Source organism: Phoenix dactylifera, chromosome 15 (genome assembly GCF_009389715.1).
Source record: "Phoenix dactylifera cultivar Barhee BC4 chromosome 15, palm_55x_up_171113_PBpolish2nd_filt_p, whole genome shotgun sequence".
Taxonomy (NCBI): Eukaryota; Viridiplantae; Streptophyta; class Magnoliopsida; order Arecales; family Arecaceae; genus Phoenix; species Phoenix dactylifera.
In genome coordinates this window covers 1,104,705-1,119,850 of record NC_052406.1, presented here as the reverse complement: position 1 = coordinate 1,119,850, position 15,146 = coordinate 1,104,705, and the positions used below count along the sequence as shown (strand labels likewise).

General features: G+C 36.8%; 2 protein-coding genes across 2 annotated transcripts; one reads left to right on the top strand and one right to left on the bottom strand.

The window, feature by feature from the left end:
* Positions 1 to 3,796: 3,796 nt before the first annotated feature.
* Positions 3,797 to 5,106, top strand: LOC103719799 (flavonol sulfotransferase-like). The gene has a single exon (XM_008809198.3). It carries the CDS (start codon positions 3,953 to 3,955, stop codon positions 5,021 to 5,023), a length of 1,071 nt encoding a protein of 356 aa, XP_008807420.2. The 5' UTR covers positions 3,797 to 3,952; the 3' UTR covers positions 5,024 to 5,106.
* A 1,203-nt stretch (positions 5,107 to 6,309) lies between these two features.
* On the bottom strand, positions 6,310 to 14,235 carry LOC120113234 (ubiquitin-NEDD8-like protein RUB2). The gene is made up of 3 exons (XM_039134036.1): positions 13,981 to 14,235; positions 9,556 to 9,815; positions 6,310 to 6,637 (listed from the first exon to the last, which is right to left on the bottom strand). Exons 1-3 carry the CDS (start codon positions 14,071 to 14,073, stop codon positions 6,529 to 6,531), a joined length of 462 nt encoding a protein of 153 aa, XP_038989964.1. The 5' UTR covers positions 14,074 to 14,235; the 3' UTR covers positions 6,310 to 6,528.
* Positions 14,236 to 15,146: the final 911 nt, after the last annotated feature.

The window sequence follows — 15,146 nt, the reverse complement described above, 5'->3', positions numbered from 1 at the left end:
CAGTTTTAGGTGTGCTATGCCAGCAAGGTCTGAATTTTTATAAGTATGGCATTCCTTTTTTCTCCCCTTGACACCCTTTTATTGGTACTTTCCAACCATATTAGGGACCTGTCTCCAAGCTCTTTAGCCATGCCATTCCATTCCACCAAATGCCAGCAAAAAAGGTCTCACTCCTCTGTTTCTCTCTACATCTTCTTGTCGTTGTGAAACTGGCATAATATCACTTCAAGTAGAAATCGTAGCTTTTTGAATTTTTGTAGGCACTCATGAAACTAGCTTGGGCTTGGCCCGAGGTAGTGGGTACAGTTGCAATAATTTAATAAAGGTCGTTTATATCACTTCTATTTTAAAGATAGCCTCTTTCCAATAATATCTACGCCCCTCCTAATGTTATATTCTCCTTTTTGAAAAACTAAATCGCCAACTGAAAATTAAAAAAATTAAAAAGAAAAAAGTTATATTCTCCTCCTTTGAAAACTGAATCACCAATTTGTGAAAAAAAGATCACCAACGGATAAGAATATAGCCTCTATATTTGGAAATTTGACTACTTAGTAGCACAAATTTTGTATATTTAGTTGACACGTTTGACCCCTCGGTTGCACTTTTCAGATTTTTCGAAGTAGGTGAAAAGAAACAAAAGGCGTAATATATCAGCTACAGCAAACTTGAGGAAGATGGGACAGAAAACCTTTCTCGAATTGCATGCAAATCCACATGGCAAAAAACATGGGTCTCTCAGTCTCTTCTCATGGCTGCAGAAAAATTATGAGTGCCTACGAAAACCAGCTTTAGGTGTGCTATGCCTGCAAGGTCTAAACTTTTATAAGTATGACATTCCATTTTTCTCTCCTTGACACCCTTTTGTTGGTACTTTCCAACCATATTAGAGACTTGTCTCCAAGCATTTTAGTCACGCCATTCCATTCCACCAAATGCCAACAAGAAAAGTCTCACCCATCTCTTTCAAAAAAATAGGTTACCCACTTCTCTTATCTAAGCATTGGAGTGGTAGGCAGCTACAAGAACTGTAGCATGCAGCAATACTGATGAGTAGGGTATTCCTATAGTGCAACTGTACAGTTTTCTTTACCACTGTCACAATTCAACCATGTAAGTTCCCTAATCCAGGATTAGAGTATAATAAATTTCAGGCCTGTTTAGATATATGTAGGGATAACTTATCCATGACTAATGTTTAGAAATTGTTGGAAGAAAGAAGAAGAAGAAAGACAAGAAAGAAACCAATGGGATCGAAGGGGCAAGTAAATAAGTTTCCCGAGACTATTAATAGAATATCTAAGACATCTGATTTTGCGTCACCTAGATGTTTTTCTTTAAAAGTTTTGAATACAAAAAGTGATAAAAAACAGGATGATGGAAGTCTTGAAGGGCGAGGAGGAGATAAGAAAGATTATTTTACTATGGAAACAAATAGTTCTTCTACTTATTCTAATATTATTATGAAAGATTCCTAGATATTTAATAAGGATGGAAACTTACTTATCAAAAAAGGATCTGAAAACAAACCACTTTTTGCAAATTTCTCTTTCAAAAATATGTCGAGAGAGAGAGAGTTTTAGGAGAGTTTTTTGAAAAATTGACTTAACTGTCTCAAATAGGTTCAGAGTCTTTTTTTTATTTCACTTTACAGCTTGATCCACTCAAACAACCTAGAAATTAGCCTCATTGTTCAAAAAATCAAATAAATTAGATTACATATTGGACTTTGTACGAGCTTTCCTTTCTATATATCAAACACAAAATAACAATAGTCTCATGTGAACCACCACTTCTAAAAACATACATGCAAACACATTGTAAGTATGATATCTTAATCAAGCATGCCCCTTATCATTCATGCTCTCGCATTGTACCTAGCATTCTCCTCTGAAAGCTTTCCTCTAATTTCCAACACATTTAACCAATTATTGATACTAGTATGGGCATCTCTAAATTCCATTATGAGGACCAAAGACATGGATGTCACGTGTACATGAACCACATGTGCATTATAAGCTCTTTCTCATTTAAACTTCCCAATTGACCTAAAAATTATAGAAAAAATAATTTTTCACGAAGCTATTTTAATGCACTGACCTATAATTTTACTAATCGCTAAGAAGAACGAAAGCTCACTTTAGTAATCGGATATTGGACTCCAACTCTCTAGTGATTCCTAAAAGGTGCAATTAAAAGAATTGATTGGGATTCAAATGTCTAAAGTATAAACAATTTGCAAACAAACATGATACCGATTCTAGGAGCTAGACATGAGTGCCCAAGTAGTGCAGCATATAAAAATGGTCATCTCCAACATCAATCACATATATGACTACAAATTAAAATCATTGTATTTGTTATGCTAAATGTAAACATTATTAATTTGTTATGCTAAAAGTAAATATGGTTCAATAATAAGAAATACGTATGGAGATGAAATATCCTTATGAACCCTAATCCCTTGGTTAAAGACAGTTGTGACTTAACTACCTTGGAAAATGCTTCTTTGACCTCTATATATATGATTTCTTTTTTATTATTGTTTATTGCTGATCTAGAGGAATAGAATTAGTAAAGGAATAGAATTAGGCTCCTAGGATTATAGGATTCTCGCCTTTTGAGTCAAATGACTATCTACAAGTATCAAAGTATCCTATAAGAATTGATGTCCATATAAGTACTTAAATCTTCAATAATGATATTTAACCAGGCGGCAAAAAGCTTATGGCTAGTTAACTACTACTGTTTTAGTGACTTATGTGCTTAATTTCTACTTCCTCGTACTCACCCATCTACCCGAGTGAAATTCAATAGGTGAAACTTTCAATGGACATAGACCTTTGCACATCTTCACCTCATTCACCTATTAGGTCACAAAATTAAACTATTTTGGACAGCAAAAGATTTAGGACATTCAACCAAAACCAACATATCCCAAATCATTTTGGCTGAACCAAATAAAAATCGAACTTTAATTATGAAACTTGCAATTACGATACTCAGACCAAATATCAGGTTGATTTGGCATGTTAATTGAAACTGTTTCATTTTACCCTCAACGTACACTAGTCTTGCCCCAAAACCTAAATGATCCAAAAAAAAAAATTATTCTAAAAATTTAAGATGCATTTAATATCGACCCATTGGTATTTTGTAATGCCACAAGATTTGAATGAATGGAATCTTTTTCTCCTGAAAAAGGTCAATTATTACCTTAACAAATCCTTAAAAGCATATCCATCCTTGCAGCTTTGGTCTAACTTCTAGATACTAATGTTCAATGAACGATCATCCATCCAAGATGATGGATCCCCTTGTGTATGGTAAAAGTGGCTTGAGAAACATTGTGAACATTGAAATTTTTCCCACCTACCTCTCTCATGCTCATTTATCAAAGGTGATCATACAAAGATTAGAAACTAAAAATCAAAAAAATCAAATTGAACAAACTATATAAAAGATAAAGACTCGACATCTGGCCGGTGCAAACTATGGGTATCAATTCATCAACCACAACCTAGTGTCAGGCACCATGTTTTAAAAAGATATTGACAAAAAACAGAAGGGAAGAAAAGGATAAATAAGTGAATGAACAAATAAATAAATAAATAGGAAAGGAGGATAAGGAAAGGAGAAAATTTCTTTCCGTTAGGCCGAGCAAGATAAAGATGGTTGCTCGGCCAAAAACGGCAGGTTGCTCGAGGTTATCAATCTCGGGCGCTGGCTGCCAAGGATGCAAAACAAATTAATGGAGATAGGAGGAAACCCAGCCCTCCGATCGTTACATCCCATTCATTACCCAATTAATATATTTATATTATATGTCATGTAACACGTACTTTCTTTGAGTGTCTTTTCCAATGATAGGATTTTCTATAAGAACAACGAATGCTTGCACTCTCTGCAACGCATTGAAGCAACGTACCGTGCCAATAGCTTCTTTCATCTCATGGCCACATTTCCGTCTCTCTCCCACGACGGCTCCCTTCCGCCAAAGGTGCAAGAAGATAAGAGGGAGGCAGATCCAACTCTTGCACAAGGAATTTCGGAGTACAGTGACCTCATCTCAACCCTTCCCTTAGACAAAGGATGGGAACCTTATCTCCTCCGAAAATACCAAGGTTTTTGGATCGCCGAATACATACTCCCAGGCATCATCGCCCTCCAACAACACTTCAAGGCTTGCCACAGCGACCTCTTCCTCATGAGCTACCCAAAGTCCGGCACTACCTGGTTAAAAGCACTAGCTTTTGCCACCATAAACCGAAATCGGTACCAGTTTGCCGACCATCCTCTCCTCAGCCACAACCCTCATGACTGCATCCCCTTGATTGATATCGACTTTGCCTCCAAAATTAAAGACACGCCTTCCCCTAGGATCCTCCAGTCCCACGCTCCTTACTCACTGTTACCAGACTCTATCAAGGCTTCTGACTGTCGAATAATATATGTTTTCCGGGATGCAAAGGATGTGTTTGTTTCGGACTGGTTCTTCTTTAATAGGTTGAGGAGATCCAACGGGCTGGAGCCAATACCATTCGGTAAGGCTTTTGAGTTGTTTTGTGAGGGTGTTTGCTCGTATGGGCCAATATGGGATCACGTTCTTGAGTACTGGGAAGAGAGCTTGCGGAGGCCTGAGAAGGTGCTGTTCTTAAACTATGAGGAGATGCTGGCGGACCCGGCAGGGAACGTGAAGAGGTTGGCGAAGTTCATGGGATGCCCCTTCTCCACTGACGAAGAGAAGGAAGGTGTGGTCGAGGAGATTGTAAGGTTATGTAGCTTTGAGAAACTGAAGAACCTGGAGGTAAATAAGAGGAGTAAATTCGTACTGCCGAACGTCAAATTTGATAATGAATCCTATTTTAGGAAAGGAGAGGTGGGAGACTGGAGGAATCATATGAGTCTTGAGATGGCTCTTAGGTTGGACGGGATCATTCAAGAAAAGTTGAGAGGAACCAGTCTGACCTTTGGCGGTGTTGGGGACTCTGACAGCAGCCACCACCAGCAGCTGAGTTCGTAGGTCATGAAGGATTATCCATGATCCAAAATGTTTTAAGATCATGTAGTTTCTGCAGTGCTTTGGTGTAGCCGAATAAATAAATAAATTTGTCCATCCTTTATTTTGCACCAGTTATATGGTTACTAGTTTTCGTATTGGTGAGAAATTAGTATTCTCAGCTGGTTAATATTGTCGATTAGCAAAATCTTATTGTTACAAGGCTTCATTCTATATGTTTGGTTTGAGACACATCTGGGCATGGGGCATTTTGGAAGCAATTCACCTTCCAAACATGCACACAGTATTCTCTCCTTAGCCAGCTCTCTCTCTCTCCCTAACATTTTTACATGAAAAATTATAAATTTCACTTTTTTAAGAAAAAAATGTAGGTTTATCTTTGATATATATATTTTTATTTTCTTTTTATAAGTCACCCAAGTTGCCATTTGTCCACCACCAACGTTCCGCCCTATGCCCTAAACATTCAACCATCTCCGCCCTATGCCCTAAACATTCAACCATCTCCTTAAAGACAATGCTATCCAATTGCACCTATCTACAAGCTAATTGTCTCTAAGGAAAATAATTAACCAAGAATAGATAATAAAATGAAGGAAATGGTGGTTATTAAAAAAAAAAAAAAAAAAGCCAACAACCTTGCATAGACTTAAAAATCGCAGCTAGCGTATCATTAATTTGCAATCTTCAAAAGCAAATCACGAGCTCATGATATTCCTGAGGGAATCATTTGAAAAGTTTCATAAATAATGTTAGAATAAATCCTTTCATTTTTATTTCTCGAAAAAAAAAAATAGATAGGATCTTTCTCTATACAAAAAGAGGTTACTCATTTCTCTTATCCAGGGATTGGAGCGGTAGGCGGCTGCAACAACTGCAGCATGTAGCAATACTGATGGGTAAGATGTTCCCCCAGTGCACTTGTATAGTTTCCTTTATCACGGTTACAACCACATAAGTTCCCAAATTCAGAATTAAAGTACAATAAATTTCAGGCCTATTTTTTTTTGAGATGTAGGGATAATTTAACTGTAGCTAATGTTTTGGAAATGGTTGGAGGCAAGAAGAAGAAGAGAGTGGCTGGAGGCAAGAAGAAGAAGAGAGACACAAAAGAAAGAAAACAACGGGATCAAACAAGCCAGCAAATAGGATACTAGATCCCTCCTCAAAGGTGATTTTCTCCTAATTTTTTAAGATTGGATGCTCCCAATATTTCCCTCGACCATTAAACTCCTCTTCTTCTACCATATCCTCCCCATTAACAATATATAGATAATTAGATATTTTCAGAAATGGTTTAATATTTAAACGCTAATCCACAAATTTATATTGCACAAACAGAAACGTCTTCCATCTTATTTCAAGTAACTACTTGAAATAACTAGTGCCTTTGGAGAGAAAGCAATGCAAATCTAGTGCTCAAATATCTTTTGCAAGAAGAGCTCGTCAAAATATAAGGGAATCATTGCTTTCCTCTCGGTACATGGTTTGCACAGAAGCTGATACTACTAGCGACCACCCCTCAGCGCAAGAACAAGATGAAGGACAGAACCGCCCTCAATGTTATACTCCTTGGCAGTCCTGTCATCAGCTAACTGCTTGCCTGCGTATATCAGCCTGAACAGGGATTAAAACAAAAAAATAAAACTCTTGTGGAGCTTGTAACCGATTAAAGATGCAGGCAAGAACTAAAAAAGGTAAGATACTGCTAATAAACAGGTGAAATGCCAAGCCAAATATAATGAACTGGTGAAAGATGGGTTTGGCATGAGCCTCTCAAACTACATGAAGAGAACACCCTGCAACATATAAAGTTTAGCAGCAATTTTATTCATGTAAGGGAAACATGAGCCTCTTTCTGAGACCCAGAGAGAAAAGATAACTTTGCCTGCTAAATAAACAAAAAAACAAAAGAAGGAATCATTGCTTCATCAAATATAATCAAACTACTACCATCAGCACAAAAGTTTGTGGAATAACAATCTTAATTGAATAGTTTATGCCAGCATACAAGAATAAATTACAACCTTCAAACAAAGGGCTACTTCTAAAATAATGAACTTGCGTATCTGCAGGTTGAAAGTGAAGGTTTAACGCAGGGTTAGGGTGGTTTCATACAATGGTGCACATGGCAGAAGAAGATTTTTTTATAGAAGGATATAAAGAGGAGGGTAATTCTCCACAAGTTATTTCCATGTAAAATTTCATAAAGCATGGAAATAAGGGCGGCGAGCGCAAGATGCATATTGCCAAGAGTGCCATTGCATAGAAAAAATAAGAAAGCTAATGCCTTAAACAATTAAGGAGGGGAAAATTAGAGAATGACATGGCAATATATCTTTTGCATCCAATAATTACACTTTGACAATTTTAACATCCACATAAAAATAGGTACATACTGAGGTTTCCTACAACATTATGGAGCGGTTGACAGTTACAACTCCATCAGTAATCCCAAACAAGGTGAAACTTTGCTTCCTCATAAGAACAAAGCACCACAAGAAATCATTCATGAAATCTACAATTTTGGTAACCCCCACCACCCCCACAAAGACAGAGAGAGACAGAGAGAGAGAGAGAGAAAGAGAGAGAGAGAGGACACAACAAACCACCCTATAATCCATTTTCTTTTCCCAGGGAATAAATCTAAATCTCGCCAAGCTTAAAGACATAAGTTCAAGGAATATCCATGACATTCAAGGAATATCCATGACATCTTTTCATTTTGGGTTGCAATTCTGGGATTCAACCCCAAAAAAGTACTTCTCTTTTAGCAAATCACATCCATGCTTGAATGTTCTCGAAAATGGACATAGTGGTTTTTGCCATCTACTAACCCATGATAATTGTTAGTCATTTCCCTCAAACAACAAGAACTCCCTCGAGAGGATTCACTATTCCTCTGTCACCAACCAAAACAATATGCCATTGTTAAAAAGAAAGAGTTAAAAATAGTACTTTGCTAGCTAATGACAACAACCCCTTGAATATGCTTGATTTGCTAAGAAAAAATGACTGCTCTAGAACTGGATCCTAAAATAGAGACCTAACCATCATAATCCCTTCTATAAATTGAAAAAGACCGAACGAGCCTTCATTACATCCTCAAAATGAAAAAGAGGGGGGTATTTTCTCATACTCCCTTGTGCACATCACATGGATCAAGAGACTAAGAACTTCACATGGATAAGACTTCTAAAATAGTTTGCAAACCAAAATCCTGGCCACTTCCATCCAACTACAGATTTTCTAATCAGATAGTAAACAGTTGAACCACACTCTAAATGTCAATTATCTCATAAAAGATTTAACCAAGGTCTGTGTACCGGCCTGTAACACCGCATTGTACCAGTAAGATACCAATACAGTACCTAGGTTTGGTTTGGTATATGAGCCGAACCGGTTCGTACCGATTCGAACCAAGTAGAACCATCCCATAGCACCTTACAATCACCCCATACTGCTTAGTTTCAAGTTGTACCATGGTTAGGAGTGAGAAAGAAGTGTTGAGAGTCTATCTCGACACAAGGTGCATACCATATTATACTTGACCATATTGTCCTGAATCGGTATTGTACCGTATGGTTCCCGATACTGATTTTGCCGACCTTAGATTTAATAATTTCAAAAATAATGATAGGCCATCCAAATCAAAGATCCTTATTGGTCATATTGATCTACAACTCTAAAAATAACTAGAAATCAAAAACAATATGTTTTGGAGGCCTAAAACCTATGAATCCATGAAGGAGTTGGTATTCATAATCATACTTACAACTTATTTGAACTGGTTTTAGGAATAACTCAACAAGCAAAAATTATCTTCACTATTCATACAAACCATAAAGCATTTTTCTGACAATTTCATGTTTGTTTTATGAATCCTTGATCACGAACAAACCCTATGAAGGGCAACAGCCAACTGCAAGTTTCAACGTCAAAGATCAATCTCAAGTGACAAAAATTGACATTCTTAATCTAGACAATTACAGCTCAACTTAAAAATATAAAAGTCAAACAACATAGTGCAAAGTTGATAAGACACACAATGCTTCTTTTTCTAAACAATTAAATGAGAAGGGTCTTAACAAATGTGAAGTTGAAACAGGGCAGTTTTTCTCCTTCCAGGCGCTCATGTGAGTTGTTATTTATATATGATAGACATGGTTTATTCATAATAATGCTGAGGAAAGAACAGAACATTATGAAAACCAAGAACAATGGAAACTGTCATAGTGGAGGAAAGAAAACAAAATATTGTGAAAAACAAGAATGAACTATTACAGAACATGGAGCATAAATCACAGGGATACCTACTGCCTAATAAAATTTATAAATGCGCATTGAATTTAGAATAAATGAATTGCAATAACTGCCGTAATAAATGCAAATTGAATTTAGACCTACTGCAGATTAGAATAAAGTGCAAGGTGAATGGAAAACTGAGGCGTACGACAACACAATGGAATATCAATCAGAGAGAACTTTCATAATAAAATATCAATTACAAGAACGAAGTGTTAAAACAAGGATACCTTTGCTGTACAGGTGGAATGCCTTCCTTCTCCTCAACCCTCTCCTTGATCCTATCAATAGTGTCAGTGGGTTCAATGTCAATTTCAATTTCCTTCCCAGTAAGGGTTTTCACCTTAATCATTGTTCCACCCCTAAGCCTCAAAACCAGGTGAAGAGTCGACTCTTTCTGAATATTGTAATCAGCTAGGGTTCGACCATCTTCCAACTGTTTCCCAGCAAAAATTAACCTCTGCTGATCCAAGGGTATCCCCTCCTTATCCTGTAAATCAACAGGTATCACATTTGAATTGATAAAAGGAAAACCATATACCTTTATGATTTTCAAAAGCATCACTTAAATCAACATGATCCGCCATGTTCATTGTGTGTGTGTGTGTACATATATATAGATACATATATATGTATGTATGTATATGTATCCATACATATATATTATAGATAGGTTTCTAGAAAATCCCACAACTCATCAAAAAACCTAGAAAATCATATATGAAACCACGTCATGACTCTGTGTATGGGACTCTCTCTTTGAAAAAGGTTTCGACAGGATTTGGATTCCATAATTTTCACGCCTCTTGCTCTCCACATATATGAAGTCTTCATCATCTATTAGCAATCATGGGTGCCACATGATTCGTCAAACCATAATATTGGATTTCAGGTCTCTAATTCTCATATCCAGTTATTCAAACAGCAAATTTTTCTCTAGTTTCATTCTCTCTCTCCATCTCTCTCTCTTCAAGGAATACTTTCTTTAGTTGACATATTTTTCACATTTTAATCGATGGGTTTTGCCTACAACTATGGAACAGGAGGATGGTGATAATTGACCCTAGCTAAACATGGGACAGCGTGTTTAAGTAGTGTGCATACAGGAATAGGATTGTGTGATTAACATCATTTTAAATTTCAATAGAAAAAAAGGTATAGCTTGAGGGTATACATGTTCACAAGCAAATGTTTAATTTTCTATATCAGATTTCATTATTTGATAAATATGTCCATGATTACAGTGTGTCAAATTTCTGCTCGCTTCTTCTATACCCCTCCCTCTCTTTTTGATCCTCTGCTTGGTAAGTTACCATATGCTGTTCGTATTTCCAGCATTTACAATATAAGTTGATTTATCCACTATCATTTTAGTGAATATAAATACACATTATGGAGTCTTGATAACCTCGCACATTCAGATATACTTAAGAAGGTTGGCTCCAAACTCAAACAACAATTGTTAATAGATAAGAAAATGGAATTCCAATATGATCCACTATTATTTAGTAAGGTTAAATAGATTTGTTAAATTAGTCTTTTTTCCTGTTTTTATTGCTATCGCATATGTGTTTTTTTTTCTAATACATAGACATTTTTCCAACAAAACAAAATGCAATTATGACTCATAAATTCCTATAACAACTAAAGCATTTAACATTCTGTAGATTATATAGTTTTGTAGCTTTGTATTTATTCAATATTCATGGATTTAATCCCACACATCAAGTAGACAATTTTTCACAGGATTGCAGAGATTTTTTTTAGTTTTTAGAATATGTTGATATACTCCAAAGTACTCTTTCTCTTTCTTTGTAACTTTTGAATTTTTATACAGCGTATCTTATCTTTAACCTTTTGAATATTAAAATATCTTTCTTTTTTCATCAAGTAAACCATGCATTGCATGGGTTTTAGGCTTTTTATCATTCAAAAATAAATAAAGAAATCACCTTTAAATCTTTAACCTTATATAATGATAATACTCCTGCCACCAAGCAAGATAAATATGTGGACCTTACAGATGACAAATAGGACCCATATTTATTACCAAAAAAAAATACAAAACTAACAAGAATACTCCCACTGCATTTTAGGTGACCCATAAGTCAAAGGAAGGTCCCTTAAAGGAGCCATACTATTGTGCATCTTACGAGTGCCAAATTATTCTACAAGTCAGCATTTTAGCAAATCTCACTATTATTTAATTTTTTTTTTTTGTATTTTCATTGCCGTCCTTATATACTTCTAATGTCTTTGCGTTATCTTACCAATTTAGTAAAGGAAATCAGTCTTTCTAAATTAATTTTCCCTTTCTAATAGTAGTATGATATGGATAATTTTGCAGAACAATCAACTAAACTATTGAATTTACAAAAAAAGGATCAGATTTTTTTGGCAGAAACAAATAATTTCAAATTTTAATAGACCATTATACCCATGCCCCAATAAGTATTTATAAGAACATTGTTAAGTGTGTAGTGACTTGTATTATGTGTACATCCATTAGAAATATATACGTATCAACTAAGATAAATGTTTGCATTTCATTTGACAGTTGGGGCATAATCATTCACCAAGGTCCGGAATCCAGAGCAGACTGTTTCTGGAAAAAAAAAATATGCCCCTCTTTTATAGACATAAATTGAAGTGGATTATGTTCCGCAAAATCGCCTAAGATATATGAAAACAAGCTTGATAGCATGCCGACCCACTAAGCCATTAGTTAAGGATAAAAATGAAATGTTCTCTATAGTAATCTCTAGTTTAATCCAAGCTTCTAGTATATGGTATTGCAGTAAAACAAATATTTATGCCGGCCACCAGCCATCATCATGGAGTAGTTCTTGTGATATGGTTATCATTCAAATTCAAGACCTGTGTGGTCCATTTACACTAAAATTATCTTCTATAAACGCATACAGTTTTAAGTAGAATGGGATTCCACAATGACTACTCACAAGTCTTGAAGCACCTCAATGGAATGCTATAGCAAATGAGAATAAAACAATTCAAAAGTACCTGCAATGGCCACCTAGGTACTGACCTTAATTTTTCGCATGATGCATGAGCTTGGAGGATGAGATCAGCTTATGAATTAGCATTGAATGCTGCCAAGTTGATACTTCCCATTGAATTAGAATATCTGATTTGCTATGTTAGGTTCATGTTTTGAACTATAACTATCTTTTCACCTTTTACTTTTTTGACTTTATATTTGTTTTCTGCCTTAACCTTAGGGGCCACCTAGTGTCTTGGCACTGGCAGCCCACAGACCTTTCATCTGCTGCCTTAAATACTTTAAAACAACTAAATAAAAAAGTAGGTATCAACGAAATCTTCTGCTACAAGTACATCGTACTTTGCATTTAAACACTGCATTATAAAATGAAGGTTAAAAAGAATGAAAGAGATGATATTGAATGAAGACATCTTCATGACAAAAAGCTAATTCACAATAACCTAAAACTAACAAAATAAATCATGGAAATTGCTCATTTTAGATTACAGGCAATGATTTAACAATCAGACCAGCATGCACCATTGAACCAAGTTGCACTGCCTTTCTTTATTTCATTTTAAAACTTGATCCATTCGAACAACCAAGAAATCAGCCTTGCTGTTAAAAAATCAAATAAATTATATTATATATTGGACATGTATGAGCATCCCTTTCAACATATCAAGCACATAATAAACCCCACAAACTCTTAACAACAGTCTCACATGAACCACTGATAGATCCAGGCACCATGTTTTAAAAAGACTTTGATGCCAAGACCATTATCAACATTGGACGCTGAGGCCTTCCTGAAAAATTAAGCACGACATCACGATGGACCACCTCCTATGCTATAACCAATGACCCTAAATGCCAGCAACCCGTAAGTTATTCCATCTGCCACCCTAGAACTAACAAAAAAAAAAAAAGATGCTACCAACCATGACTTACCCACCCTTCCCCCTAGAGGGTTGCAAGAGCTACCATATAAAGATGCCACATGAGACCTTTCTCTGGGGATTCCAAATGCATTGGGGTACTCTTGATTACTTCAGCTGCATTAAAAGGATTGCTTCCGCGTAAAATCCAGAATAATCAATGAAGTAAACAACTACCCCCCCACCAGAAAAAAAGAGTAGAAAAAATCAGCAACTAAAATAAATAATTTTAGCAGACAAATTATCAAGGAAAGTGATATATTCGGGCAAGGTTCCCACAAAACAATAATTGGAAAGATTCCAAAACCCTAGAATCAATGGATTCTCCGCGTCATCACCGTATCCCATCAATATTCCAGACAGTAGAATAACAGCACGGTAAGGGAAGAACAGGATAAATAAAGAATGAATAAACAAATAAATAGAAATTGAAGCAACTTAATTCCAGTGAACAAAGGGGGAAAAAAAACAATAACTATACGAAACATCTCTGCGCAAAGGGGAAAAAAAATTAATAGCAGTGAACTCTCGAAATCGTTACTTCAGACCGTGAAATGCGAGCAGAAACCTTGATTCCAACTCCATGATTACAACCAAAGAAAAAAGAAAAAGACATTTAGTTCACAGAAATCCAGAAGAAAAAACAAAAAAGAAAAGAAATCAACGCAAGAAAGAAAAATCCAAAGGGGTGGATGGGATTAGAAAAAGAGAAAGACCTGGATCTTGGCTTTGACGTTGTCGATGGTGTCGCTGCTCTCGACCTCGAGAGTTATCGTCTTCCCCGTCAGCGTCTTCACGAATATCTGCATCTTTCTCTCCTTCTCTTTTTTTTCTTCTTCTTCTTCTTCTCTCCGCCCCCGCTCTGCCTTCTCGCCGCGACTCCGATGCTCTTCGGGTTATTTGCTCGATAGGAAAAGAAATGGCGTGGAAGAAACGCAGAATTTAATTCGGGCAGATTCGTTAGCCTGGCTGCGCTTGCGGGCGTGAGGCTTTAAATTTAACAGATGCTAATATTTTATTTTATTTTATTTTTGATGAAAACAATATTTTATATAGCTCTTGAGTACATCCAGCCGTATCAAAACAAAGTAAAGAGTACAAGATAAGAAGAATATCTCTTACAGATATCCATATGATCTTTCCGAACTACCGAGCAATAAATAAGGCAACTCAGTCTGCTGTACTGTTCGTCTTCCGTAAAACATGTAAAGTTTAGAAATCGCTCGGCTCCTGAGCCAATCTACGAGTATCACGAATGAGAAGATGACCATCACCGTATTTGTCCACTCTCCGAATTCAATCGATCACCGCAGAGGAGTTTCCCTTAACGCATGTATGCTCAGCACCAAGTACCCGCCTCGCATAGGATATCCCCTCTCAAGCTGCCCACAGCTCTGCCTCGACTGCAGTAAGTCCCGGTGTGCGGCGGCCACCAGCTGCTATCAACCTACCTAGATGATCTCTGATGACAAAGCCAACTCCTTCTGATATCCCATCCACCGACATACTATCATCGAAGTTCACTTTGAGATGACCAAGGGGTGGGGGTACCTAAGAAATTAGGGCGAACCTGGGCGCTGTGATAGCGGAGAGAGTACCCCGGGTGTCCCTGACCATCTAAGAAGAGAACCTAATGGCAGCTGTAGTAACCTCCCTCGCATAAAGCATGGCTCTGTCCACCACCATCCGTGGGGGCAACCGCCTGCCCTCAAATAAGCCAGCATTCCTGTCCAACTAAATAGAATAAGCCAAATATGCCCACCAAATTCCGACCTTAACAGTACCAAGCCTCCGCATGGAGACTCTCAGCTAATAAATCAAATCCTGTGTCAACTCGACTAGGGCTGGAAGTGGGCCGGGCCGGGTCGGGCCACACCCCTAC